Source organism: Artibeus jamaicensis, unplaced genomic scaffold (genome assembly GCF_021234435.1).
Source record: "Artibeus jamaicensis isolate MK-2021 breed Jamaican fruit bat unplaced genomic scaffold, CSHL_Jam_final scaffold_1964, whole genome shotgun sequence".
Classification (NCBI taxonomy): domain Eukaryota; kingdom Metazoa; phylum Chordata; class Mammalia; order Chiroptera; family Phyllostomidae; genus Artibeus; species Artibeus jamaicensis.
This window is the reverse complement of record NW_026522030.1, coordinates 10345048-10372174: the sequence shown is the minus strand read 5'-3', so window position 1 is coordinate 10372174 and position 27127 is coordinate 10345048. Positions and strand designations below refer to the sequence as shown.

At 49.7% G+C, this 27127-nt stretch overlaps 1 protein-coding gene across 10 annotated transcripts in view; it reads right to left on the bottom strand.

Annotated features, from left to right (window-relative positions):
* The window catches only part of PTPN3 (protein tyrosine phosphatase non-receptor type 3), a 103130-nt gene that overhangs the window by 33520 nt on the left and 42483 nt on the right, over nucleotides 1-27127 (bottom strand). For 6 of the 10 annotated variants that reach the window (XM_053656173.1, XM_053656178.1, XM_053656171.1 and 3 more), the window contains 9 exons: nucleotides 26643-26687; nucleotides 24332-24384; nucleotides 18281-18401; nucleotides 17074-17161; nucleotides 14252-14340; nucleotides 13079-13142; nucleotides 9713-9885; nucleotides 6607-6741; nucleotides 4431-4607 (listed from right to left, as the gene is read on the bottom strand). In XM_053656173.1, the coding sequence (XP_053512148.1) occupies nucleotides 4431-4607; nucleotides 6607-6741; nucleotides 9713-9885; nucleotides 13079-13142; nucleotides 14252-14340; nucleotides 17074-17161; nucleotides 18281-18401; nucleotides 24332-24384; nucleotides 26643-26687 (945 nt within the window). The remainder of the gene's footprint in view (nucleotides 1-4430; nucleotides 4608-6606; nucleotides 6742-9712; nucleotides 9886-13078; nucleotides 13143-14251; nucleotides 14341-17073; nucleotides 17162-18280; nucleotides 18402-24331; nucleotides 24385-26642; nucleotides 26688-27127) is intronic. The other 4 variants (XM_053656174.1, XM_053656175.1, XM_053656172.1 and 1 more) reach the window with 3 other exon arrangements.

The window sequence follows — 27127 nt, the reverse complement described above, 5'->3', positions numbered from 1 at the left end:
CGGAGAATCGCGACTGAGAGGGAGCAGGGCGGGGAGTGGCCGAAGGAATCGGAGTTGTTTAACTCAAGGGACAGAGGGTGGGCTAGGATTCTGTGATGAGGAATTCCCAGCAACACAGGGGCCGCAGCAGCACTGACCACATGGCCCTGCTCGCAGACGACAGGTAACCGGCGCTCGGCCAAGTCTCTGTCCGGTTCCTCAGTGTGCACACGGACACCATGTGGGGCTACCACACGACACGGTGCCCGGCGCGGAGGTGGCAGGGGCGTCCCGAGGTGCACACCCGGGGGCCTGTGTGTACTTTACCCCACGGGCCTGTCCTACTTCCTGTAGCTGTCTGTTTCTCTGTCTGTCCTTCTGTCCGTTGAGCGGTGGAAGGAGAGGTGAACAGACGAGGTGTCGGGGAGAACTGGAGACAGATACCCTCTGTGGTGCCCCAGCGGCCGGAGGCAGGGATCTGGGGACGGCAGTGCTCACACTGGGTCTCGGCCACGGAGGCGGCTTCCTGCACAGTCTGGACAGCCACGCTGTCCAGCGGCGGAACAGGCCGCCACGCTGAGGCAGAGCTGCCTGTCGCTGGCGGAGAGGCCGGGTGACGGGGCCTAGGGGGTTCCTACGTGGCCGAGGGGCTGAAGGGGGGCCGAAAAAGGAGATTCCCAAAGTCTCTTTCAATGCACACAAATGGCTAAAAAAAAAAAAATTTCTGCCTGTTATAAAAGCAAATTAAAAAACAACTGTTAACAGTGGTAAAATGCACATGTAAAACGTATCATGGTGACCATTTCCCAGGGCGGCAGCATCAAGGGCATTCTCGCTGCGTGCACAGAAGTTCTGGATACAAAGTGCCAGCTGCCCCGTGTCCCGTGGAATGAGGCAGCAACGGACAAGCAACGGGCCAAGGCACCGTGTCAACACGACGCCCGACTCCCTCTGAGGGAGCAGCGTCTGCTCTGGTGACCCGGCCAAACAACTGTGATAAAACAACGACAGAGTTCTCCACACACAGCCCTAGTCAGCCTGCACGCGTGTTCTCCCCTGGGTCTGCTCTGCCAAATCGTCTTTCCTTTAGGGCACCGCCCCTCCCACTCCTCTGGGTGGTGGGCTGGTTGGTCTGGGTGTTCTGTCTGAGAAGGAATCTTCCTTCTCTGCGGATTTGAGCCTTTGCTCTGAAACAAGGAAAGGAAGACAGAATGGCCGAGGGAAGCTTCCGAGTAATGAGCACAGCCCACTCGGGCGCAAAGCAAGCTGCCACGGATCCGTGCCTACAACCCCACACCTCGCTGGGCCGTTGTACACAGCAGACAGGCTGGCGGGTGGCCCACCCGCCCAGGTACTGTTCACAGACCCGAGCCTTCCCACTTCAGGTTAAGAGCTCATGTCTCACCACCCATTTTCTCCCTTTCTCTTTCCTCTTCTGGCTTAAATGGGCACAGAACACTGCATTTGATTCTTTGTTCTAAAAGGAACCCTCGTCTCTGCCTGTGCTGTTATTCATCTGATTTCTCTGACAGAATCCTTTTTGCCTCTTAACACAAATCTGCTGTATAAAACATGTCAAACGTTTCTTAAACACTTTCAAATACTCACTGAACTAACCACACAGTTTTCTTTTCGCCAAGTACAGATCAACCTTTCCTGCATGCCTCGGGCAATGGAGAGCCCCCACACCCAGGCGCTCAGGGGGGCCAGCTGCCTCTGCCGGCCCAGAAGAGGCTGGCTTTCGGTCAGCAAGAAGGGACCCCCACCTAACTGAGGTGGGGGGCGCTGCAGATTTTCAACTGTTCACCCCACTTGCAGAGCACAGCCACCACCACGACCGCGAGACGTCGATCACTGGCGTGCTGGCAAAGCCCTGCCGAGGAAGGCTGCCTTCGAATCGCCGTTATTGGCTACTTTTAACACTGAGCTGTAAAATAAGAAGTGCCCCAGGATGACATTGTGCAAAGTCTCACAGGGGAGTTTCAGAAAGAGCTGAGGTGCAGTGCAGAGGGGTGAGCAGGGCGAGAAGTGACTTAAACCCCACAGGGCTTGCGGAAGTGAATCGGAAACTTAATCTTAATGAACTCAGTTCACACGGCCATACATGGCCAGTGGCCCCCACTGAACTGCTGGCGGGCAGGTTCCTGTGGCGTGATGGCAGCCGCAGCGGAGCTGGGCTCCCCGAGCCCCAGACAATCCCCCACGCCCCTTCTACCGGAGTCACAGAGCCCCATGGGGTGCTGCGAAGGCTGAGCACGTGCCATTGGCCCAGCTGGCCCGGAGGCCCTGAAGGCAAGCACTTGTCTACTTCGTCTCCGTGTTCCTTCAGGGAGCTGCGAAGGCTGTCTAGAGTGGGCCGCCGGACGTCGAACACCCCCTGGCGGTGCTGCACACGATCCCCATCCCCCCCACCCCGCACCAATGAGTGCTGTTAGCGGCACCTTCTGTGATGACGGAAGGATAGTGCATCTCCGCTGCCCCACGTGGTCAGCACTGCCTACGTGTGCATTCTAAGCACTTGAAATGAGGCTTGTGCTCCTGAGGAACTGAGTTTAAATTTCATTTCACCTTAAATAATTGAAATCTGAATAGCCGCATGTAGCTAGTGGCTACTGTCCTGGCCGGCAACGGTCCAGATGCTCTGCAGCGCCATGACGAGGCTGCAGACCACAGCAGGCAGAACTGGCACAGGGCTGGGACGGGCTTCCCAGAGCCCCTGGTCAGTCCCCTAAACCCTCCTCCTCCTTTCAGCGTGGTGGTGGAACCCCACCCACTGCGGGCTCCCGCTGGTTCAACTCAGGCATCCCTGCACTCGAGCCTTCTGTTGTAGGATTTGCAAAGCCGGTGTCACCCAAAGGAACACACACCCTTCCACCATGGCCCCACCAGGGCTGCAGCTGGAGCAGGAGACAGTGACCATTCCAACAGAAGCAACATCCACGCTCAGGTCACAAGGAAATAAGGACAAGAGGGATTATTTTACTGGACGTGTTAAGAACTCGGATAAGCTAGAAACCATGTTTGCTGTGGTCCAGGGCAGCAGGGAGGCAGCAACCGCACGTAAGTGGGCAACGAGGCCTCGTGAGGCCTGGGGTACAACCAGGTTGCATTTGCTGCTTTAAGCCAGTAGCTACAATGGTGAAAATTTACAGATTAACTAAAGTGCCTCCTCACTAACCTATGCTGTTTGGGGGAGGCGTTACGTTTATATTCTGGGTGAAGCATGGAACTTCACAGAATGGGAACCAATGACTATGGCTGACTACCTAACAGTTGATCCTATCCCACTTCAGCTTAAAATGTCATTTTATTTATTGATAACCTGTATCTTTGCCACTTCAAAAGATGATTCCATGGCTTACTCTGAAATGAACAGATATGGATGGCAGAACTATGAATTCATTAAAATGAAAAAAATTAAGGCTAAAATTAATAAGGCAAAAAAACGGTAGGGACTCTCTCAGAAACCTGGGCTAAGGGAAGCCAATGCACCTGAGCGTAATATGCAGCTCTGAGCTCCCTGGTGATCAAGTCAACAAAAGAACTAGTGCTTAGATACATCTTATTGCATAATAATAGGACTCACACCAGTATTTTAGGAAAGATCTTGTTTCCTGGCCTTGAGAGGAGTTGGTAAGTTTAAAAAAAAAGACAGTGGGGACATAAAACAATTTAATACAACCTGTCCTTGACAAAAATCTAACAAAAATTCAGACATGTTCTATGCATATTTTTTCTTTATACTAACTACTTACTGAAGAAAAAAATGAAAACAGAAATCCTAAGGGCATACTGCGGTTCCGAGAAGGCTTTCTGTGGAGAGCTAGAAATAGGCATATTTCTTTTTAAAAAATATTTACTTATTTAGAGAGAGAGGGAGGGAGGGAGAAAGGTAGGGAGAGAAAGATCGATGTGAGAGGGAATATGGATTGGCTGCCTCTCATATGAGCTCCCACTGGGGACCTTGCCTGCAACCCGGGCATGTGCCCTGACTGGGAATTGAACCGGTGACCTTTCACTTTGTGGGACGACGCCCAACCAACTGAGCCACGGGGGTGGGGGGCAGCATATTCCCAATGATGTGGAACCCCGTAGTGGTACGACTCTGACACGCCAGAGAAATGCCACTGTGGGTAATACGTCTGCACCTCTGGAATATGGAGTGACTTAGACTCAGCGTTGCTCACGCAGAGCACACTGTTTGGGGGAGATGATGACATGTCCTGGGAGGGCAGGAGGTCTCGGGAAGTCCAGCCTTAAACCCCAGGCACCCATCTTGTCTGCTCGTGGGGGAAGGGCGAGTCTGACGCCTGTTCCCAGCCCAGCAGGAGCAGCCTAGGGAGCTGGCTGCAGGCAGCCCTGCGCGCCTCTCACCCAGCCACCTGGGCCCGAGCAAATGCCTCAACAGTTCAAACAAGCAGGTAGAAAGAGAGAATGACACGATGACTTACCCTTGGTGTGGGCTTTGGTTCTGAGAAACCTCGGAATCGCTGTCTTTCGGAGAGAGCGAGCCCTTGTAGGTATAAAACACATCCTCGGTTTCGGTAATGTATGTCATTTCGTTGGCGAGGTTATCTGCAGAGGAGTGCCGTGGCTTTCGGATTTCATGCCGGAGCCGGGGACTTCGCCTGCGTGGGGAAAAGGTGGAGCCAGAAGCGTTGAAAGCAAATTCCACTTAAAAGTTTTTATCAGACACCAGTGATCTAACTTTGTGCCCTGACCAGATGCCTGGGTTGATGCTGTTGGAAACTGAGAGCCAGTTAACCCACGGCTACCCCAGAATCCAGCAAGAGCCACCTGGGGCCCCAAACTGTCAGGCCAGTGGTGCAGCCCCCAGACCAGTAAGCTCAGCTTTACATAAACAGGCAGAGGAGTCGGGTTTATGCCCTTTGGGAAGGCAGTGAATGTAGATGCAGGGTGAGTCATTCTTCAAGGAGAAGTCGAGCTCTCAATGCATAAATAATAACAGGCCATACTGGAGCCTGAGCAGATCATTTTTCTGACGAATTTCAACAGCATAAACAAGGGGTTCAGAAGTCAAGGTACAGTTTTGGCAAAACTCAAACCCTATTTCAATTTCCCTTCATGCGAATGTCACTCGACCCAAGAAGAAAGGTTTGCTTTGTAAAAATCCAACCCTTAGGTGATATTAGAAGGATGGAACAGCACCATCCTTTCCCTCCGACAGCAGCAGTAGCTGTGTGACCTTAAGCAAGTCACATCACCTCTCTGGGCCTTAGCTGTACCTACCTCCCTGCTCCTGAGAGCGAATCAGATGAGGCAATGTCCTCAGGATGGCCGGAGCAGCACCTAGGCATCGGCTCTTGCAGTGGGCGATTCCAGCCTGCTGAGCTCAGTCCCACCTTCCCTCAGTCTTCCCACTCTCCCCTTCTTATTAGTTAGCCATTTCTCCTGAGGACCGTCAGAGCCTCCACTATTCACACACCCCTGGGCCTGGATGATCAATAACACTGTGTCCAAAGTAGAGCAGAAAGGCTCGTAAATCCTCAGGAGAGGACCTATAAATAGCAGTAAGAGCTCCCAGCCAGGGGTGTGGCAACATCAAACCCGCTGTTCTGGAAGCTGTCCTGGGCCTCTGCTGTCCCTGGCACTGCTGCCCAAGAGACTGTGAGACGAATGCCAACACTAAATGCCATCGTCCTCCCTGCCCAGAGCATGTGGCCCCAGCGGAGGGTCCTCACTCAGGGGCCTGTGAGAATTTCCCTTAGTCCCAGCAAGTCCCAGCTCGGGAGTTCACGGGTGCGCCTGTCTCTCGTGAAATGGACAGGAAACCACACTCGCATTCCAGCGCAGAGCAGGGGCAGTGTTTCCAGACTGGTTTCCCCTCCAGCCGCTGATGCCAGGCTGTTTTGGCAGCATTCACAAAAACTGCCTGATGCCTTTATTATAATAAAATAACAACAATAATAATTCCACCTCCTCCCATGTTTATAGCTTACGAAGCACTTGTACCTTATTTCATCTGTGGTGATTTTTTTATAACCCTTTTACAGCTGGGGTGACTGAGACCCGAGAGGTAAAGAAACTTGTTAATTCACAGAAAAGCCAAAATCTGAGTCCGGATTTTTTAGCTATAAACCCAGAGCCCTTCCCATTTGCCAAACTGCCACTTCCCTCCTTTTCGGTCCAAGTCCATCAACTTAAATGTGGGCAGGCTTCCTCCCCAGGGCATCTGCTATGTGTGGCTGGGGGTCGCACATCCTTACGTCAGTCACATCAGGCACCTTTAGCAAGTTTCCCCCAAATTCACCCTGAGCGATGCCAACGGGAGAGATGAGATTAAACAAAATTAAATGTGCTCCTTGTTTCCGGACTGGTTAGGGCGCGCACGGGCTCACGTGCACTGCCATTCCGAGAGGAGCGGTGCAGGAGGCTGCGGTCCTCGGGCTCGCGCAGCCCAGACACGCCAGCAGTATTACACATAAGGAAGGCGTCTGGCCCCACTTGAGCATTTCAGGGAAAACAGTTCAGGAGCCAAACCTGCTCATGTAAACTCTGATTGTAGACTATTTCTACTTTAGGAATTTATTGAGTTTCTTATTTTGAAAGAGATAAAGAGTTTAGTGGGGGGGGGGCACAGATTAAAAAAAAAAAAGGAGGACATACCAGTTGGGAGTAATGGGGGGGGACCGAGAAGGCAGACTCTTGGTTTCTAAATGCTCCACTGACGTGGATCTCCGCATGGCTGGGTTCCAGACCATCCCTCCAATCACCTTTCTGCAATACTGGTTATTTACCGACCTGAAAAACCAGACGCAGGTTCACTTTCTACACTGCCGTATTCGACAACGAAGAAACAGCAGCACAGATGGAAGAGTCCACAACACAGCCCCTCCCGAGCCTGCGTGCCACGGGCCGAGGGGGCAGGAGCACAGGCGCGTGGGTCAAGAGCAATTCTTTTCTGTTCTGGTTTTCCCTTACGTCCCGTCTTCTCTTCTGGTGAAGACACTTTCTTGTCCTTGCTACTGCAAGCAACCAAGCTGCTTCCAGAACATAAGCGAGCCTTACCAGGTGAGGAGGAATTTCAGGATAACATAGAAAAACAGTTCACGTTGCTTCAAGGAATTCTCACGTGACTCACGCTGGCACGGGTACGCACACGGACCGTCTTCCCAGGTGCTTCTGGTCAGCCCCGCGCACGGGCCGCCACGTCCACCCAGGCCGCTCTCTGAGAGAAGACCTGGGGACGCGCTTACTTAGACAGGAGAACCGGGTCTCGTCCTTTGTGCCACCCTGAAGGTTACTTTGGAATTTTATGTGCACCAAGAGTTTAAATCTTAGCTAACTAGACCCGCTCAGAACATGAATTATTACTTCAAAGGATGAAGTTTGCAGCTAGTTTAGGGAAAACTCGGTTCTGGAATTTCTGAATTTTAAACAGTACTTCAGTGTCTTATTAAAACATTGCACACGTTTGCTGCAGTCTAAAATCAACAACAATAACAAGCAACAACAACCAAAAGGATACAAACAATGCAAAACGCCCCCTAGAATATCAATGTACTAATTTACAGTAAGAATTACTGTCATCACCCTCATCGAAACGCTCACAGCAGCCCTGCTAGGAGACTCTCCATCAGAAACCAAATGGCCATCGACTGAGAGCACAGCATCAGGAGGAGGAAAGCAAGCTAGATGGTTCAAAGGTTTAATGTTCCCCAAAGACTATGTCATAGGTTATTAATAGGCACTCTTTGCGGGGGGGAGGGGAAGTGTTCCACTGCCCCATTAGCTTAGAGAACACAGAACAGGTTTCTTTCATGTGGACCCTTTTAGGGGGGCCTCATATGCAAATGTGGAGATGTCTCTCTGGGGGCTGAGCCAGTCATGGAACCTCTGTAGGCCTCAGTTTCTTCACCTATAAAATGGAGATAAGGAGGACTGAAATTGTCCAGTCCACTGGAGCTGATACTGATAGTCAAGCGTTGCGACCCAGGCCCCTGAGCCACCCCAACCTCCCAGGTGACAGCCCCTCCTCGTGGCAGATGAAAGGTGGCTACACGGTCTCTGACTCCCGAACCCGGGCTGGCCGGTGACTGCCGTGACCAGGAGTAGCTGTGCCACTTCTGGGCCTCGCCTTCAAGATGATCGGCCATCTCCGTCTTGGACTCTTGGAGCCCCAAGCCTCCGTGTCCAGAATACCACTGCCCTGTGGGGAGTCTGCGCGAAGGGGCCCCGAGATCACAGAGGGGGATGAGGGGCCGGGCGAGCCCAGCCCACCAGCTGCGTGTCACTGAGAAACCTCAGTCTACACTACACAGGACCAAGGCCTTCCCGATTTCCTGACCCGCAAATCCTTGAGATGATATCATAGGATGGTTGTTGCTCTAAGTCACCAAAAGAAGGGTAGTTTTTTTATGCCACGGTGGGTAACCAGATCCCCTCTCCCCCGCCCCATTCCACGCTGGCTGCATTTTATAGAAGAGGAAATCGAAGCAGCAAAGTAAATTGAAACTGAAGTGCTACAGGCGGGATCTGAACCCAGGCTGCTGGCACCAGAATCCTGCTTCAGTTGCTCGCTGTGCCAGCTCTCAGCTGGCCCAAAGGGCTGGTCCAGCGGAAGCAGGTACTACATTCCAGTAGGTTGTGTCCACGACTCGTTCACTAGTGGAAGGACTGAACGTACAGAAACACTGGGCGGTACTACAGGAGCAAAACCCTTTGAAAATATACTTGTTCCTGGTTTCTGAGAAGCTGACAGAGAGCACTTAGCACCATAAATACTGTCACTAACAGGAACTCCCTACTTACTGACTCTGTAAAGGTACTTAATGGTCATCAACGTGACAGTAAGGTCCCTGGAAGAGTCTGACTCAGTCCCACACATCGGACACTGGTTCGTGAGGGGACATCAAGTAGTAACGGCCATCTCAACAACGCAAAAAACCACAAAAACAATGTTTTCACACCAAAAATCGATCTAGAAGTCGTAAGAATGACTGATAAACAATTTCTGCAACATCTTGTACTTGGAAGACATTTTTAGGACAAATAAATACACAAAAATATAAACTGCATGGTTAGTTTATTTAGAGAATAAATGTTAATCTATATTAAAAGCTAAAAACTTATAATGTAATTTCTTTTACTGTACTACTTATGACCTACTTTGAATATTATTCTTGTAGATAATGTCACTTGAAGAATTAAATATAATTAAGTACGTGCAAGTACAAAGTAGGCACTAAATAGTTATCGGTTATAATTATTACGGTTATGTCATGACTGTTATATATAACATGCCAGAGCCAGTCGACCCTGGAAACCTTTAGTGCTGTTGATTCGTTCATTATTATGAAGCACCTCAGGGGATTAACAGTCTGTGGGAGAGGCCGTCTCAGTGGCAACTGGCCAGGGAAGCCCGCGTGCCAGGCACCACGGTGACCCTGAGTCACGGCCACGTGCTTCCTGATTGTGACAGGGTGTGAGAGCAGCTGTAACTTCGGCTGCCTGGGAGCCTGGAGGACGGCAGGGTTGAGAAGGCAGAAACGAACGACAGGAATAGGAGCAGCGTCTGAGTGTATGTGGAAAGAGACATGGCTGCCCCCGGAGAGACCTGCAGCCATGGTTCTGAGACCCGCCAGCAGCTCCGGCCCCAGGGCCTGGGGCCCCTGGGGCAACAGCGCCCCTCCCCCTGACTGAGGACCACAACCCAGGGGTGACCGGGACGTGTTTACATCCCAGTCTATCGCGGAGACTATGATGTACTCACTTTCTGGGGTTCCTAGAGCCCAGCGTCCAGTACTGAGACAGAGCATTCTTTTCCTGAGGTAGCAGCTTCTTTGCCTGAAAGAATGTATGGTGTTCGACACAGGATTTCCACAAGTTTTTGCAAGATCGGTAATTTAACATGTTGAAGGCCACAACATGATCCCTGGATTCAGTCTGGGAGGAAGAACAGAGTAGAGATTTCATCTGCATAGGTGCAGAAGCGGGGTCTCAGCATTTCCCACCCCGTCGCTGGCAGCCAGGGAAGACTGACAGATGGCAGAAAAGCGGACTCGCAAGGCCTTGGGCGCAGCCCAGGGCTGCGGGGATCTCCGGGAGCCGGCTCTGTTAGCCATCTCATTAGTGGGAAGGACCGCCAGAGCCTGCTCTTCATCGGTGTCTGTGGTCTGTCGTGAACACCTTCATCTCAAGCGTACTTACATTTCTAGGTTGGATATATTTGGAGCAACCACATAAGGGCTGTCTGGTACATTCTCTCCCCTGGAGAGATAAGCTTTCACCTATCAGACAACAGGAATTTCATAATGCTTTAGATTTCTCTACTTGCTTCCTACAAAGCAGAGTCAAATCTGGCACTAACACATAAAAATCACTTTAATTATTTGCTTTACCTTCAGCCTACCTGAGTTTAGGATTTCTGTTTTCCTGTTACATTACCACCCCGTGCATTTCCGGGCCACCTTGACTGGTGTCCGGGGCGGTTGGGAGACCCAGATTCTAGCCCTGCTTCCCTCTGGGCTTTGCTGTTCCTGTTCCTAAGCACTTACTGCGATGGGAGCCGTGTCAGGTACATACTATCTTTGAAACCCTGGGAAACACCGTGGACAGAGTGACAGGAAGTGAAAACTGCGCAGCATAACAGGACGGGGTGTGGTGTCGTGGAAGGAGCAGACGGCTCTGATTTGAATTCCAGCCCCTGCACTTTGCAGCTGTGGAGGCCTCAGCTTCTCCACAGCTAAGTCGTCCTCCCTCGTGGATAAGCCGACTGAGCTGCCCGGGGAGCTGGGGCCTCTTAGGAGGTGCATGCAATGGCTGGCGTGCATGTGAAACGCATCAAGGGGAGGAACCGACCCTGCTGACTCTCCCGCTGCTCTCCTGTGCCAGGTGCTCTGACTGATGCTCTTTCATTTAATCCTCACGATGCCCTGAGAAGTGGGCATCACTGCAGTTCTGTAAAGAAGGTAACCTGGGCCAGGGCAGGTGAAGTAACCTGAATCCATCGTCTGACTCCAAAGCAAGTTACTTCTCCAGCCAGACAAGCAGAGCGAGTTGTACAGAAAAATGCTAGGTCCTCTGGGCTCTGGGTTCTTCTTGCTTTCTGCCAAGTACCCTCTCTGACATGTGTGGGGCAAACTGCCTCCACCCAGGAAGGAGCTGAGGTGGCTAAAAACAAGAAGCAGCGACCAAGACAGAGGTGTGGATACATAAAACTTTGCCTCCATGCACAACCAAAAGAAGGATAATAACAAATTTAAAAACACAAACAACCAGAACTACCAGAAAATTGAACTGTATGGAAGTCTGACAACCAAGGAGTTAATGAAGAAACATTCATCCAGACCTGTAGGAGGGGTGGAGATGGGCAGCTGGGGTGGAGAGGACTTGCAGCAAGGCAGCTGCTGGCAGACCAGATGATCCCACATTTGCATGAGGATAAATGCAGAGGAACAACTGGGAAGCAAGACAGACCATGCAACCCAGGACTCCAGTGGGGAAAAAACAGAGTCTCAAAACCTCTGACTGAAAATACCCGTGGGGGTTGAGGCAGCAGGAGAAACTCCCAGCTTCACAAAAGAGGTCGTTGGAGAGACCCACAGGGTCCTAGAACGTACACAAGCCCACCCACCCAGGAATCAGCACCAGAAGGGCCCACTTTGTTTGTGGGTAGTGGAGGAAGTGGCCGAAAGCCTGCTGAGAGCAGAGCAAGCAGCACTTTTCTCTCTTGGACCCCTCCCCCCCACATAGCACCACAGTACAGAAAGGTGGGTTGCCTCACCCTGGTGAAAACCTAAGGCTCTGCCCCTTACTAGTAACAGGCGTGCTGATATAAAAAAAAATATAGCCCAGATGAAAGAACAGATCAAAGCTCCAGGAAAAAATACAACTAACTGATGAAGACATAGCCAGCTTATCAGATGCAGAGTTCAAAACACCAGTATTCAGGATGCTCCCAGAAATGGTTGAGTATGGTTGCAAAATAGAGCAAAAAGTGAAGGCTATGAAAAGTGAAATAAAAATGCACAGGGAACCAACAGTGAAGGGAAGGAAACTGGGACTCAAACCAACGGTTCGGAGCAGAAGGAAGAAATAAACATTCAATCAGAGCAGAATGAAGAAACAAGAATTCAAAAAAATGAGGAGAGGCTCAGGAACTTCTGGGACAACTTTAAACATTCTGAATCATAGGGGTATCAGAAGGAGAACAGGAAGAGCAAGAAATTGAAAACTTATTTGAAAATATAATGAAGGAAAACTTCCCCAATCTGGCAAAGAAAATAGACTTCCAGGAAGTCGAGGAAGCTCAGAGTCCGAAAAAAGTTGAACCCAAGGAAGCATACACCAAGGCACATAAGATTATATTACCCAAGATTTAAGATCAGGGGAGAATCTTAAAAGCAGCAAGAGAAAAAGAGAGAGTTACCTACAAAGGAGTTCCCATAAGGCTATCAGCTGCCTTCTCAAAAGAAACCGTGCAGGCAAGAAGGGGCTGGAAAGAAGTATTTGAAGTCATGAAAGGCAAGGACTTTGCCTTTCCAAGATTATTCTATCCAGCAAAGCTATTATTTAGAATAGAGGGGCAGATAAAGTGCTTCCCAGACAAGATCAAGTTAAAGGAGTTCATTATCACTTCGTATCACTTCATCACATAAATCCTTCTTATATGAATGTTAAAGGGGCTTATCTAAAAAAAGAATAAGATCAAAAGCACAAAAGAGTAAAATGATGACAAACTTACAACTACCAACAATTGAACCTAAAAAAACTCTAAAAACAAATACAAAAATAAACTAAGCAAACAACTAGAGGAACAGATTCAAAGCAATAGAGATCACATGGAGGGTTATCAGTGGGGAGGGGAAGGGAGAACAGGGGAAAAGGTACAGGGAATAAGAAGCATAATTAGTAGGTACAAAATAGACAGGGGAAATTAGGAATGGCATAGGAAATGGAGAAACCAAAGAACTTATATGTATGGCCCGTGGACATGAACTAAGGCGTGGGAATGATGGTAAAAGGGAGTACAAGGTGGAGGGGAATAAAGGGGAGAAAAAATAGGACAATTGTAATAGCATAATCAATAAAGTATATTTAAAAAACGAGAAGCAAAGCAAGCATAGATATAACTCACCTGTTTTTGGCGTTGTTGTATAAAGAACTTTTTCCTTTTGAAAGAAATTTTTAGGATGTTCACCCTGCAAAAAGGAAAACACAGAAAACAACCACAGGAAAGCACATGAGGGATCAGCTGGGCTGTAGCTGACACCTCCCAACGCAAGTCCTCTAGTCCTTGATGGGGGTGACCGGAGTTTGCTTCAGTGTGGAAATGACCGTGGCCCACAGCCTTAGCCAAACACCAAGCAGCTGACTGAAGCCGAGTAACACATAAGGGCCCCTGGATTATGATGCAGCTTTTAAATGACAGGAACTACGGGCAGCACGCTCTTTGCTGTCAGCTGCTTTTGTGACGGAGCGGCTCTGCATGAGCTGGTGTGGGCCTGGGGAAGACAGGTGAGGGCAGTGTGGAGCCACAGACAGAGGACAGACAGAGCAGCCTGACCGGACCCACATCGCAGCCGAGTTGCTTAACTCTTGTTATTTACAGCTGTGCATCCGGTAGCCTCCTGACTGTTTGTGTAACAACATAATCACGGCCACCATTAACTGCGCATTTTTTATATGCCTGGTCCCCTACCAAACACTTTCCAAGCAGTCCCTCAACTAAGCCCTGCAACGTGTCCTGAAAAGGATGTTTTATTACATGCAGTTTTCAGATAAGGAAATCGAGGCTCTAAAACATCACCTAAGTGCTCAACTAGGAATACCTGAAGCCGGGATTCGAGCCTGTGTTCCTAAGTCCTCCACTACAAAGCCTTTCCTACACACTCCTCTGGTGAGGATTCAGGTCTTGGGTCCTCTGAGTTTTGGGGCCAGAAATGAACCCTTGTAAAAGTCCAATTAATAACTAAGCAACCACACTGAAAATACACTTCCTTCCCAGAGGAACTTCTCTGAATTCTGGTCAATGCACTGCCCAGGATTCCTCATCTCCAAAACCTGCCCTGCACCATTTTATCCACATTTCCACCGAGCATCTCAAACCACAGGGTGACTGGGGGTGGGGAGGGGATGCCAATGAAAACACACATTCCCAAGTTCTGAATCTGGATCCAATTCAGAGGTCAGAGGTAAACACTTGGGAGAAAGTCTCTATCCCTACGTTTAAAGTTGGAGGTAACATGCCTTTTGCTCAGCATATTTTAAAAGCACGATGCAGGAATAATTAGAGCCAGTTTGTACTTACCAAGGATAGAAACTCGTGCAAATATATTTTCGGTACACAGCAATGCCCCCAGAAGCAATTCCAATCATCAGATCTAAATTGTGCAGATCCTGCCAAGAGGAAGATCTCAGATTCACAGCGTGTCAGAGTCAGGCTCGTGTCCTCGGGCACCTCGAGCACCCACGCTTTTATAAACAGCAACGTGCGTGAACTTCAAAGGCAAAATGTTATGGTGAAGAGGCAAAAATCCCATCTCAACACGTACTAAAGATCCAGGTCCTCAGCACCAGAGTTTTCTAAAATGAACGCACAATTGCCTGAGACCTGCTTCACCAGTTTCAAAAGTCACCGGGCAAGCCCACTCATTCCACAGAATCACTGAAACGAAATTCGATTGAACCTTTTCACCAATTAGTATTGGATATCACATTAAAATCAGAAGGCTCTTGTGCCCTGCACAGCTTTATAGAAACCTCGACTCCCACCACTGGAAAGGTTTAGCCATTATAATGAAGTGTACATCCACCGACTTTAAATCCAGTGAAAACAGAAACGTCGCTTATAAATCCAATAAATTGGACATTTATGAAGAACCTATGTGCCAGGCATTGCTGTAGATAGTGAAGATATGGAAGGAAGATGCGGCACCATGAAGCTGTTTACGTCAGTTTGGGAACATGGTGAGTACATGTACATACAGTTTTCAAATGAAACAGCTCCTTCCCTTAAGTTATCTATACACCTATTTACCCAGATACTTGTACTTACAAGGAAAGAGCAGAGTTGGACTCGGATGGCACTTACTAGCTGTGTCATTTTGGACTACTGAGCTTTAATGTTTCCTTTCATGCAACAAGGACTATCGAACCCACCTCCAAGGGTTTACCAGGCTGAAATTAGAGAATATAAGTAAAGGTCGTAGGACAAGGCTTGCAACAACTCACTTTTAAAAAGTGGCGTGAACTTGAGGAATTAGAGAGACTGGCCAATGAAAACAGTGCCGATATAGTGAGAATCCAGGGAGTAGAGGGGCACCCAACTGAAATCACATGCTTAAGTGAAAGCAAATTTGTTTGGTGAAAACCAGGGTTGCATTATAAACGTGACACCTGGGATCAAAATATAGGGAAAAATACTAAGCAGGCAGGACAAACAAATGAGCAAATACAATCAAAACTGAGTGCAGAATAAGGACATAAACGAATGGCTTGGGTGGGCAGTGACCTGGGTCTCAAATCTCCTGGCTCTATGGTCTGTCCAGTCTGGACCTCCACCCAGCAGCACGGACAGTTACTGACCACTCAACTCCCACGCCCATCCCCACAGCTCCCAGCTCCCCTTGTACAAGGCAGGGCCACCTGACTAGTTCTGGCGATGTGCTAAGGTCAGAAGTGACAGTGTGTCTCCTCTGAGCCAGGTCATGTAAGAGCTGGTGTGCAGCCTCCAGCCTCCTCTCCTCGAGACAAGCACAAGGCCTTGAGCTGAGATGCTGAAGCCACAGCCAAGAGCAGCTGAGACTGCTGAGTCACACCTGGAGGAGGGCAGTCCTGGAGAGGCAGCAGGGCCCACTGCAGACTCTGAGCTCCTGAGAAGCTCTGCGGAGTCAAGGCTGAGATTCAGGGGGTTTTGGCTGATGCAGCATAGCTGGGGGTGACCCAGCTGCCTCTGGTCCTGTGGAGCTGTCAGCTAGATGGGTAATCACCTGACCTCAGGACCCTCATGGGCACTGGGGGTGGGGAGAACACGGGTCAACTCAGGCAGATATGAAGCCTACTTTACCACTGAAGAAAGTTCTCTTACATTTTGTTCCACTAGCAACAAAATATAATTTGCAACTAGGACTTAGTGGTCAAGTCCCAAAGTGGGTATTTTCTAAGATTCAGTACCTTTTTCCTACTTTATTCCCTATGTTGTAACGTGTCTGCCACAGTTTTGGGACTGAACAGTGTGTTTCTATGAATTGCAAAAATATTATATAGATATAAAATTTGGTCATTTACTCCACTTTCCTGGGCCTCAGTTTTCTCATCCGCAAAATGAGATAATTAGAATACTAACTTCATGAGGTTACTATAATTTTTGAAGGGGAACTCATGGTCTCATATGAAAACACCTGGGACAATGGCCAGTCCATCCATACTGGACGTTCAACCAATACTGGCTTCCTTTTGGATATGATGTGGGCCAATTACAGGCAGAAAAGGGAAAGGTCAGATATCAAGTAGACAGTGCTGGGGTCGTGCACTGAAGCCACTACTTCAGTGGCCATAAGGCCCTCTGAAAAGTCCATGAGTATCAGTTTCTCCAACTGTAAAATGGGAGTGATGATAATACCTCACAGGAAATAAATAAACTGCTGTGTGGCAGACAGAAATTGCTCAGGAAATAATAGATATTAGTCAGTTTTATTTAAAAAGTCACAACTGACTTAAAATATTGATGTTCATAATCCCATCATAATTTAAGAAAATAGTAATATTGGAGTCATTAGCTCTAATTTGAGCAGTGCTGAGATTAAACAGTAGAAACCTTAGCTCATTAAAGTGTTGCTGAGAAGACAGTTTTCTGCTTCTTCAACCCTCATATAAAACGGCCGTACAAAAACGACCCGTTTGCAATCCTCTGACCCCCATCTCAGATAAAGCCTCAGTACAAAGGCAAACATGAAAAAAGCAACTGAATAAATAACCAGCAAAACTCAGTATTACTTTAGAAACTTCCAAACTTCTGAAAAAAAGGTTTTGTGGGGGGTTTTTTTGCAAATAAAAAAGTTTCAGAAGATGTTTTCAAACTTTCAGAAATTAAAACAATTTTCTGAAGCAGAATGTGCCAGGGGCACCTACCCGGCCACCGTGCAGCTCCACCCCGTAGAAGTCGAGGGTCCGCGCTATGTTGATGAAGCAGGACTCCGCTTCCGATCGCTGCAGCCCACTGTAGGAGACAGAAGATCCAGAGTTCACCCAACAGAGGGTGTTAACTCCAAGTTCAAAAATTAATACAGACCCCAGAAAATCTGATAGCATTCCTCTAAAGTTACTAACTGCCTCATGTTACTAATCTTAGTCTAAATCTATATTCTACTAAACCAGGTTTTCCCTCTTGTCCACTGAGTAAGACTTCAGCTAGCCCACCCATGTCTTCATTAAATAATACTTCTCATTCAGCAGGCTCTCAACATTCAGACACAGAAGACTGTCACCTCCGGAATTTGCAACCTACTTATTCCCAGTTGGTTAATAGGTGCTCTTTAGGTCTTTCTGCCGCTATCCACCCTGTAAGCGGCAGCCTCAAACTTCCAGACGTCACCGTACTATTTTAGGACGCTGGTTTCTGCCTGGGGAGCAATTCTGGGAGAAGATTGGCAGAGCCTTTTAGAAGGGACGTTGGGTGGTTGGCCTTTGCTTTTATGGCCCTCCCAAGCACATGAGGCCCCTTGCAGCCCAGCCTTCCGTTTGGGGGGCTGGGGAGCCACCATAACTGAAGTAAGGGAAGAGGAGGCCAGGTGAGCTGTGTCTGTTGTAGGAAAGGCTTGATCCGAGTCAGTGCAACAGCCTGGGGTTCTGTTCTGGGAGTGAGGCAACCTCATGAGCTGAAGCTAGGGAGGGCTTTGGACTGACCCCGCCTGTCAGCATTTTTGTCCACCAGCCTGTGCATTAAATCCTACCAGAAGGAATGGCCCATTTTATTAAGTGGGGTAAACCATGAAAAGGTTTGCCTGGTAGGGCCAATTGTGGGGCAGTCTTTTAAAAATGGACCTGTCCTTGAGGAGTCAGCTGATTTCAACAAGACCCTAAAAGAGAACACAGCAAACAGCCCTAAGCTCTTGCTGCATTTTTACACTTTACAGAAGGCTGGTTATGCCAAATATATATGCCCTCATAAAGCTCAAAGGCTCACAAACCCCCGACATCTTGAAAGAGGACTCGTGAACCAAAGGGAGAGGAGGACACAGCAAACACAAGGGGATGTGGGCCCACAGTACCCAGCCCACGTTCCCAAAGTAGGCCACCCCCCCCCCCCCCCCCCCCCCCCCCCCCCCCCCCCCCTCACCTGTGCTGCTCGTGGAGCGATTCCACCTTTGTTAAAAAGTCTTCGTTCTGATCTGGTATAAACTGACTATCGGAAAGATAGCCTGGCTGATGAACGCAAGGATCATAATCTCCAAAATGAGCTATTGAGACAGAAGGAAGAGAAAATGCCTTTTCAGTGTGATCTAGATTTATAAGCATCTATAGCAACATACGAAAAACATTAATTGGAAATATTCTCCCCAAAAGCTCTGCCACCACAGGAAGCTGAGCTTCCCATTAGCTCCGGAATCCACATTTATTACTTGAACTCTCCCTGTGGGCAAAGCCCTGCCCTGTGTGCTCCAACCACACGCTCCTGGTCCCTGAGGCCACATAAGGGGGAAGGAGGTGACTGTTTAAATCTAGGGCCTTCCTAGTCTAGTCCCACAGCTGTTCCACACAGCACTTTGTGTTTGTACCCCTGGGTGAAGAAAAGAGAACCCACTCAGAAAAATGCCACTCTCTGTATGCCAGGCACTATGCAGGCTCCTATAGTGCCCCAAGGTTATTTAACCCTGGACCCAACTGCTCTAAAAGATGGGTGAGGGCAGAAGAGGGGCCACGCTGACCTTCTCACTGTCTGCATCCTGATTCATTCCCAGAATCCAGGAAGCACAGAAGGAAGGGAACCAGGATGTGTTCGGACGCCATGGGGGTAGGGGCATGAGGAATGGGAGTGGGTGGAGCTGAAGGATCTAGGCCCTGGCAAGGCTGAGGGGAGAGGGAAAGATTCTTAGGGGGAGTCAGAAGAGAGGTATTGGGGCTGTCAGAGAAATACTGTTGGGGACCTGCAGCCAGAGAGGGAAGAAAAAAGCTGGGGCACCTCACAGAAGAACCCCCAGACTGGCCCCTGGTCCAGATGGCACTCCTCCCCGCAGACCCTTGACTGTCCTCTGCAGACACGGCCCACTGAGCTCTGTAGTGTGATTCATATTCTTGAGAGCTGGGCGGTGTTCAACCTGTGCAAGTGCTCATGGCTGCCCTGGGGACTCAAGCCACCTGGGCGTCTGGATGGCGGAGGAGACTGGGAAAGAGAACCCTGGGCGGGCACCCAAGAACACCTACTTCCCTTCCCCAAGATTCAGTTTTTCCATCTGTATAAAAACAGGAGTGAGAAAGACAACTTCCAGCTCTGATGGGCAATTAATCTAGTATTTCATTTTCTTGATGAAATAAAAAAGACTATTTTTCATCTTTTTCTTAAAAATATGAACCTAGATCTTTCCAAAGGTTTTAATGAATTCCTCCTGCAGCTGGCTTCAATGCCAGGAGGCTTCTGAGGACTCACAAGGCTTTTGGAGCACAGGTTCAACACCGAAGGTTTCTAAAGCAAACACAACTGCTCTTTCACAAGGACATGGACTGGGGAGGAGGACCAGGGCAGTGCTTCACGGCCCATCCCAGCAGGATGTGAGCCAGGCGGCCACTCGGGTGGATTTCCAACACAAAGTCAGATGCAAGGGTGTCTTTCTTTACATCCACTCAGCCTTGCAGACCCTCAGCTGTTATCCTACACAAGAGTTGCTCTTTGAGATCACACAGTAATGACAGGAGCTATTTCCTCCATACACTGTTCCTCACAGGCTGGGAGTGGGTCTGAATAATCTTTAGGGCCTAGCTCCTAGGCCAGGCACACAGTAGGTGCTCAGAAATGTGGTACCTGGCACTGACTTGTAGAGAGGCTACTGCAAAGTTCAGTTTTGGAAGGGGAGGAGGGTGGAAAGCCCAGTGGCCCATGCATGTGGACTTGGCCAAGGATAGCCCACAGGCTGTGACGGCCAGCCAAGTGAGGCTAAGCTATAGACGGGAGTGTCAAGGCTGTATGTCATCAGCACAGTGAGGCTTACAAGTGATTTTGTGCCCAGGGAAGTATAAGCAGTGCATTTACAGGAAGTGATTTAGATGCCCTGGCACAGAGTATGCAATGAGGAGAGCTCAAGAAAGCCAAAGAATCCCCTCATCCAAAGCCCTCATGTGAAAGGGGGAGAAATTAAGGTCCAGAGCGAAGAATGGACTTGCCCCGATCACGGAGCCACTGATCTGCATTTCGGACTAGAACCCAGGTGACCCACACCCCAGCCAGTGCTCCTACCCACTCACCAGCCTGCCTGCCAGGCCTGAGCTGCTGCTGGCCATTTGCCGATGACAGTGGTCGCGTCCGCAGAGGGCAACCAAATGCTGCAAATGATTTTCCTGAGCCTCATGCAGCATCCTACTAAATTTTACTCTGTTGGTTTCATGAGCTCAGAAGATCCTCTTGGATCTTGACTTGGTCATCCACTGTGTCACTAACAGTCCCAGCCCCAAGATGAACAGCAATGTTCTCTCTTTAGTCAAGTAATCGACAAACATCTGAACTTAACACAGGGCCAATGAACCTCCTTGTAGGGAGGTTTCAAGACTTCAAGATTTTCCCTTGAAACGTTCCTTGGCTACTCTGTGCAGAGTCCTGTGCTAACCACTAGAGGGAAACAACGTTAACAGCCACACACAAGGATCTGCGAGGCACAGAGTGGTTTCTGCTTTGATTTCAGGGACATCATGGCAGGAGATGCTCCTGATGACCCAGTGGGAGGCCGTGCTTCCCTCCCCATTAAACAGATCATGGACCTGGGACTGACGGAGGGACCTGCCCACTGTCGCTCAGCTGGTAACTCAGAGGCTGGGCTCTGAGCACAGCCCACACTGTACACTTACTACACCACACGCCCAGGCGACGTGTGCAAAAGCTAATGATGGCAGAAAGAAAAAGAAATAAGGGACTTGTCTTTTAAGTCCCTGGCTCATATTTTATATTTTGTAAAAAAGACAGAGTATGTCACAGGAACTCAAATGCGTGGCATTTCAAGCTATTCCTCCACCTCCCACTTGAGCTTCTAGGCTCTTCTCAGGGTCCTCACTTGGAGGCTTCTCCAGACTCTGTCCTCTCTGCCCCAGGCAGGATGCAGCACACCCTCTGTGCTCAGCCTCAGGGCCAGCATCACCCAGTCTGCCCTGCCTTCCCAGGAGGCTGCGGGCCCCCTGGCGTAGAGCAGCGGGCTGCCTGTCTGTGCACAGCGAGCCTCGTGTAGCACCCACGTGTGCCACAGACTCAGAGGGCATTATGGAGTAAATATATACTTCTAAAAACATTATTCTTTGAGCCTCATACACTCCTGACAGGAGCCAGTGATCTTCCACCGTCGACTTTTCAGGTGTCTCATGCACAGATCACTTTATTTGTCTTATCCAGTAGGAAAATGTGCCTTTGGCCCGCTGATTCACTGCTTATTGGTAGGTAAGGCTTGTCTTCATAATAGACACCCATCTTGGAACGATGTTGCAAGACGTACCAGACAAAATGTAGGCATTCCCTTTGATCCAGCAATTTCATATCTAAAAATTAACGCTACAGAACTGTATACACAGAGTATGGAAAAATGTATTTACTGAGGGTGGAGGAATGAAGAACTTATCCTTAAAATGGCTTACATGACACGCATGATATTATTTAGCAGGACCATCAAGCTGCTATTTCCACTGAAGCTTGTCTGCACTTTTTAGATGCTAACAACTTTCTTTAGCACCAACCCATTAGTCCCTTGCAGAGTGGAACCTGACGACTGAAGCTTAAAATAAGATGTTTTTCTATTCTTAAATTTTACTCTAAATAGAATTTGTTTGTAATAGGCAGTACTTTCTCAAAGTTTTCTACCGGACACACGCAGACACGCAGTGATAGTTACCACTGGCCATGTGCCAAGCACCATTCTAAGGCTCATTTCTGCATTAACCCGTTCCAGCTTCACTGCAACGCTATGAGGCTGGTACTGTGGGCATCCCCACCTGACGGCTGAAGAAGCTGAGGCCTGGAGGGGCTCAAGGTCATGCAGGTGCAAGTAGAAGGAGCAAAACTCAGGTAATATGGCCTGTCTGTGCTCTCACAGACTCGGTTAACAGCCACTGTCCAGCTGTGAAACGCTCGTAGTTGTAGGTCACCTTCACACACACTATTTGACCGAGGAGTCATATTGCAAATTGTCACAATCACCTTCATCACCTCCATCTTCACGGTGAAAAAAATCGAGATTCACATAAGTGATGAACACAGACGCTGGGATTTAAATCAAGCCGGACTGCGTCCTGCATCTTTTCGGGTATTCCTGTCCCGAGAACCTAAAGCTCCAGTGGTGAATACCCTCTGAGGTGTGGGAAAGCGTGGTCTCCCCAGCTGACCAGCCCGGCAGACACGGAGTCCCTGAGGTGGAGAGTGCAATACGAACAGAGCTGCCTGGTGACGTGCCACTTTCCACACGGAGGTGACATGGCCGGGTCTGCCCCAGAGGTCCCGTAGGGAAAGGCGGACTTGCACACCCGCCCCGGCCCACCTCTGCAGCCTCTTCCCGGTTTCCCATTGGGGAGAAGGAGGTGCAGGCTACACAGACACTAACACTGGGTCTTGTCTCACTGGTGAGCAGGGTCACTGTTAAAAGCCCTCCACTTCCTGGTGTTACGCAGGTCGGCAGGTAAGCTGCAGGCCCAGCCACCTTGCTCTTGGCCTCTCCCATTTCTATTCTTTGCTGCTGGGGGAGCAGGCAGACTTCAGGCCACCTCAGGAGTCCCCATCAGCCTTCTCTTGCTACCCTGCCTCTTCTGAGACCACAGTAGGGTGTGCGGTTCAGCCAGCACCTGCTCTATGCCTGGGCCATCTTGCTCTCTCAACTCTCTTACCATGTGGTCAGCCAAGAAGGTAGCAGGCCTAGGTGGTGTGGGGCTTAGGAGAAAGTAGAGGGCCCTTCTTAAGTCCTGAGCTGCCACACAGCTCCGCACAAGCTTTCTGTCGGCGTCCTGTGCTGGCCCCACACAGCAAACTAACCATAAAGCCCTACTTCACCGTCCACGGAGTGGGGGGGGGTGCTTTTCACCATGTGCAGCAGCACCTACCACAGGGCTGTCACGGAACAGGCTCAGTGAAGTCCTGCTGACTGAATGAGGAGACAGGTGCTGCAGCTCAAACAGGCCTTGCTGGAAAAGTCCTTCTGAACTGCCTACCCAGAATGGCCGCCACTGGTCACACGCGGCCCCTGAGCACTGGAAATGCGGCGCTCCACACTGAGATGCGCTGGCAGTGTGAGACCTGACTGGTCTCCAGAGAGGTGGCACAACCAAAGTAAAATATCTAATTCATCACTTTCTTACCCTATTACGTAGTAAAATGACAGTATTTTGGAAATATTGGGTTAAAGCATATTAAAACTAATCTTAATCTGTTTCATTTTATTTTTTTAATATGGCTACTAGAAAATTTAAAATTACCATGTGCCCTGGCTGGTGTAGCTCAGTGGATTGAGTGCTGGCCCACAAAACAAAGGGTCACTGGTTCGATTCCCAGTCAGGGCACATGATTGGGTTACAGGCCAGGTCCCCAGCTGGGGGTGCGTGTGAGGACAACCACACATCGATGTTTCTCTCCCTCTCTTTCTCCCTCCTTTCCCCTCTGTCTAAAAATAAATAAAATCTTTAAAATTACACATGCAACTCATACACATTTCTACTGGGCAGTACTGCTATTGAATAAAATATATATAACCCATTAGCTCTATGGAAACTCTAAAAATAAATTCCTAAGATCCCAGCGGTGTTCAGAGTGGCATCAAACAAGTAGCAGGAATGTCCTCCAGCAAATTCCATAACTCAGGCGGGTCTTGGTCTCCGAGTCTGCATGAAGTGACTGACTGGTGGGAATGTCTGTCCCATGGGGCTGTTCCGGGGACCAAGCACAGGCTGTGAGCCAAGCCTCTGGCAAACGTAACGCGCAATGGGGTCTTCTGTTCCATGTGCTCCCCTGGGAGAAACCTCACACCACAGCCCACCCCCTTTTTCCTTTCACTGCCTTCCCTAATCAATACCCCCGAGCCGGAAGAGAGTGTGAGTCGGGGTCCGAGTGGAACTCTCTGGACAACAGGGGCCCTTGGGGAGAGGGGCAGGGACACGGTCAAACCGGAGAAGCCAGCAATCTGTCCCCGCATGAAGCACTCCCGCGGCGACTTACATTGTACTGCATAGGAGGCTAGGACCACTGCCGAGTTCAGCGGGCAGGTCAACCTGTCAGGAGAAAAACACGTTAGGAAAAAGGCACAGGAGCCTGGAACACTCATGGACCGCCTGTCTTTTCTTTCTGGAGTTAACCTCTAAAACACACCGTGCATCACGATGAAAATAGGTTTATGATACAACTAATATCAGGCAGTAAAGACAAATGCTACAGTAAAGATTTCTAAAAATTAAAGCTTTTTCATGTTTAAAGTAGTACACATTAATACATACACCCTGAAGGCCACAGCAGGCGAGGGTTCGGGCTGGTCGAGAAAGGCCAGGCTCACACCACTCGGAGGAGATGTGAGAAAACTGAGCCCCTGGATCGCGGGGCAACTGTCTATCTTTCCAGTAAAGACATGAAATGTCACAGGGCTCTCCGCTGACACCCCCGCCGTCTACTGACGCTAGAATTCTGGACCACCCACTCTGGAAGGGTGGCACCCTCTTAAATGGGGAAAAATAGAAACGCATGATGAATTTTAAAACTCCAGTGAGTTTTAAATTATCTTGTTGAATGAGTTATAGTTATTTAAGATCCCCAGATCTTTCTATTCCGAAGCTTCCAATCTGTAGGGAATGGGCTGCCCACCCCTCGGTTTTCCTGCCACCTACAGGGACCCACAGACTCTAGGCTGGACTTGCTCTTCTGCCCCCTTCAGCTCCTGCCCTCCCGTACACCCCCATCTCCGCCAGTGCTTTCACCTCTGTCCTGGTCACACCTCAAACCCTCTGAGTGCTCCCTTTTCTCCGATCCACCTGGGGCTCCGTGGTCTCCTCGGAGCCAGGCCAGCAGACCTGGGGCAGGGATCACTGCCCGGTGGAGGGGGGCGCTGGGGAGGGCTGAACCCTGCAGCAGGGGTGAGGGCCTGCAGTGTGGGGAGACAGATTTTAAAAGCATTCTTCCCAGCAACCCCATGGGAAGTGGAGAAAACATGCGGTTTCCATGGCAGCCCTTGAAGATGTGAGTCATGGCCACCTCTCTGACTAATCCGGCTGGCTCGCCAGGGTCCCCTTCCCGTCCCTGCCCTGTGTACTGGGCCCTGTAGCCACATGGAAAGGTGGCCTTCCCTCTCTGGTACCAACTGGAACTCCTAAGTGCTTGCTCCATGGCTGGAGATACATCCGGGGATATTCATTGTCTCTTCGTTTGTCTGGGGACCCTGAGAGTCCGTGGGAGAGTGAACATCAGCCATTTGCTCTCCTACCGAGATGGGCTCCAGTGAAACCTAAGCCAGGGTCCTTGCGACAGGAAGAGCAGCTGAATGGGATTTGGGGAACAACTTAGGAGAGAGGCTAAGGGGGTTCAGTCTAGATAGAAGAAGCAGTCCTATGATTAAGTCAGAAAGGAAAACACTTCCAAAGAATAGTGTACACACCAGCTAAAGAACACTGCAAGCCTGCATCCTACCCTCAGCTGGGCCACCGATGGAGGACATCCCTTCAACAGACGTCAGCCCACACTGTGTCTCCTTTTCCTAAAACCTATGAACACTGTGGTCTCCACTGCCCGTATCGGTCCTAACTGCTTCACGGACTCTTGTCTCCCTGCCTCCACCAGCCTGCAAGCCCCACTGTGGAAGCACAGCACAGGCTTCCGAAGACCCAGCTCGGAGAACTAAACTGATGGGAGGAAAGGGGAGGAGGAGAACGGGAATGAGGTGCGGCTGCCCCCACCAGTTTCCCTGCGTGCTTCCTCCCACAGGTCAAGAAAAGACTCAGGCCTGGGAGGAGGCAGCTCAGGGACCACTGGCTTGGCATCTCGGCTCCCTGCCTGAGTTATGTGAGGACTACTTTCCAGCCACGGAGGCGGCCCCGACACACAAGAAGTGGTGAATCACGGGCAGCGCTCCTGTGTTTGAGCGGAAAAGTGTCCCAGGGAGGAGACGGACCATCCCCAGGTACTGAGGGGCTCTGAAGGGGACCTGACTGAGGCCTGATCTGCCTCCCTGAAGGAAGTCCATTTTACATTTGGGGTCCCTCCCTCCCTTTAAAATTTCTCAGGTCTTTACCAGAAAGATAACTGTACCTTTTGTAATAGAACTGAAATAACACAAAACAAATTGTATGGGTCCTTAGCCTCTCCACACCAGGACTGAGTTTGGATGGATGTCCAAAGCATAATATTACACAGGATGCTGCTTTCAACATCCACTCTCTGTTCACACTGGGTGCTGCTGCCAGCAATGCACGCTCATTTGATTGGAACCAGCGGTTCTGCTAGGCTGGCAACTGACAGGGAAAGAAGAATGCAAAATGCTCATTACCTTCCTTCGCAAATATCCATCTTCAGTTGTAAGAAATACAAATGCCTACGAAACAATTATTCTCATTAATTCCTCATGCTCAAATTGAAATATGACTTGTACATTCGATAAACAAAATACACAAAGGCACATTTTTTTTTGTCTAAAGCATCAGGTACCGTTTTGCACATTTCAAGGCCACCCCTTCAGCAATGAGGGCTCGCGTGGCTGCCTCGGTGTTGATTGGTGGGGGCAGTTTCCCAGCAGCCTCATGTCAGGCCATGCCATCCTCGGGGTGGCTGGGCAGGGATGGACGGGGTGGACATAGCCCATCAAGGCTCAGCTGGTCAGTGAGCACCCCACCTTCAGCCTGGACCTCCCCCATCAAATTTGGGGGATCTGAGAGCACCAGCACCTATGACGTTCTGCACAGGCAGCCCCCGCACGCTTGAAGAGCTGCTGTTCTGAACGTGGCATCTGCACACCCACGTACCCTCTGCATGAAG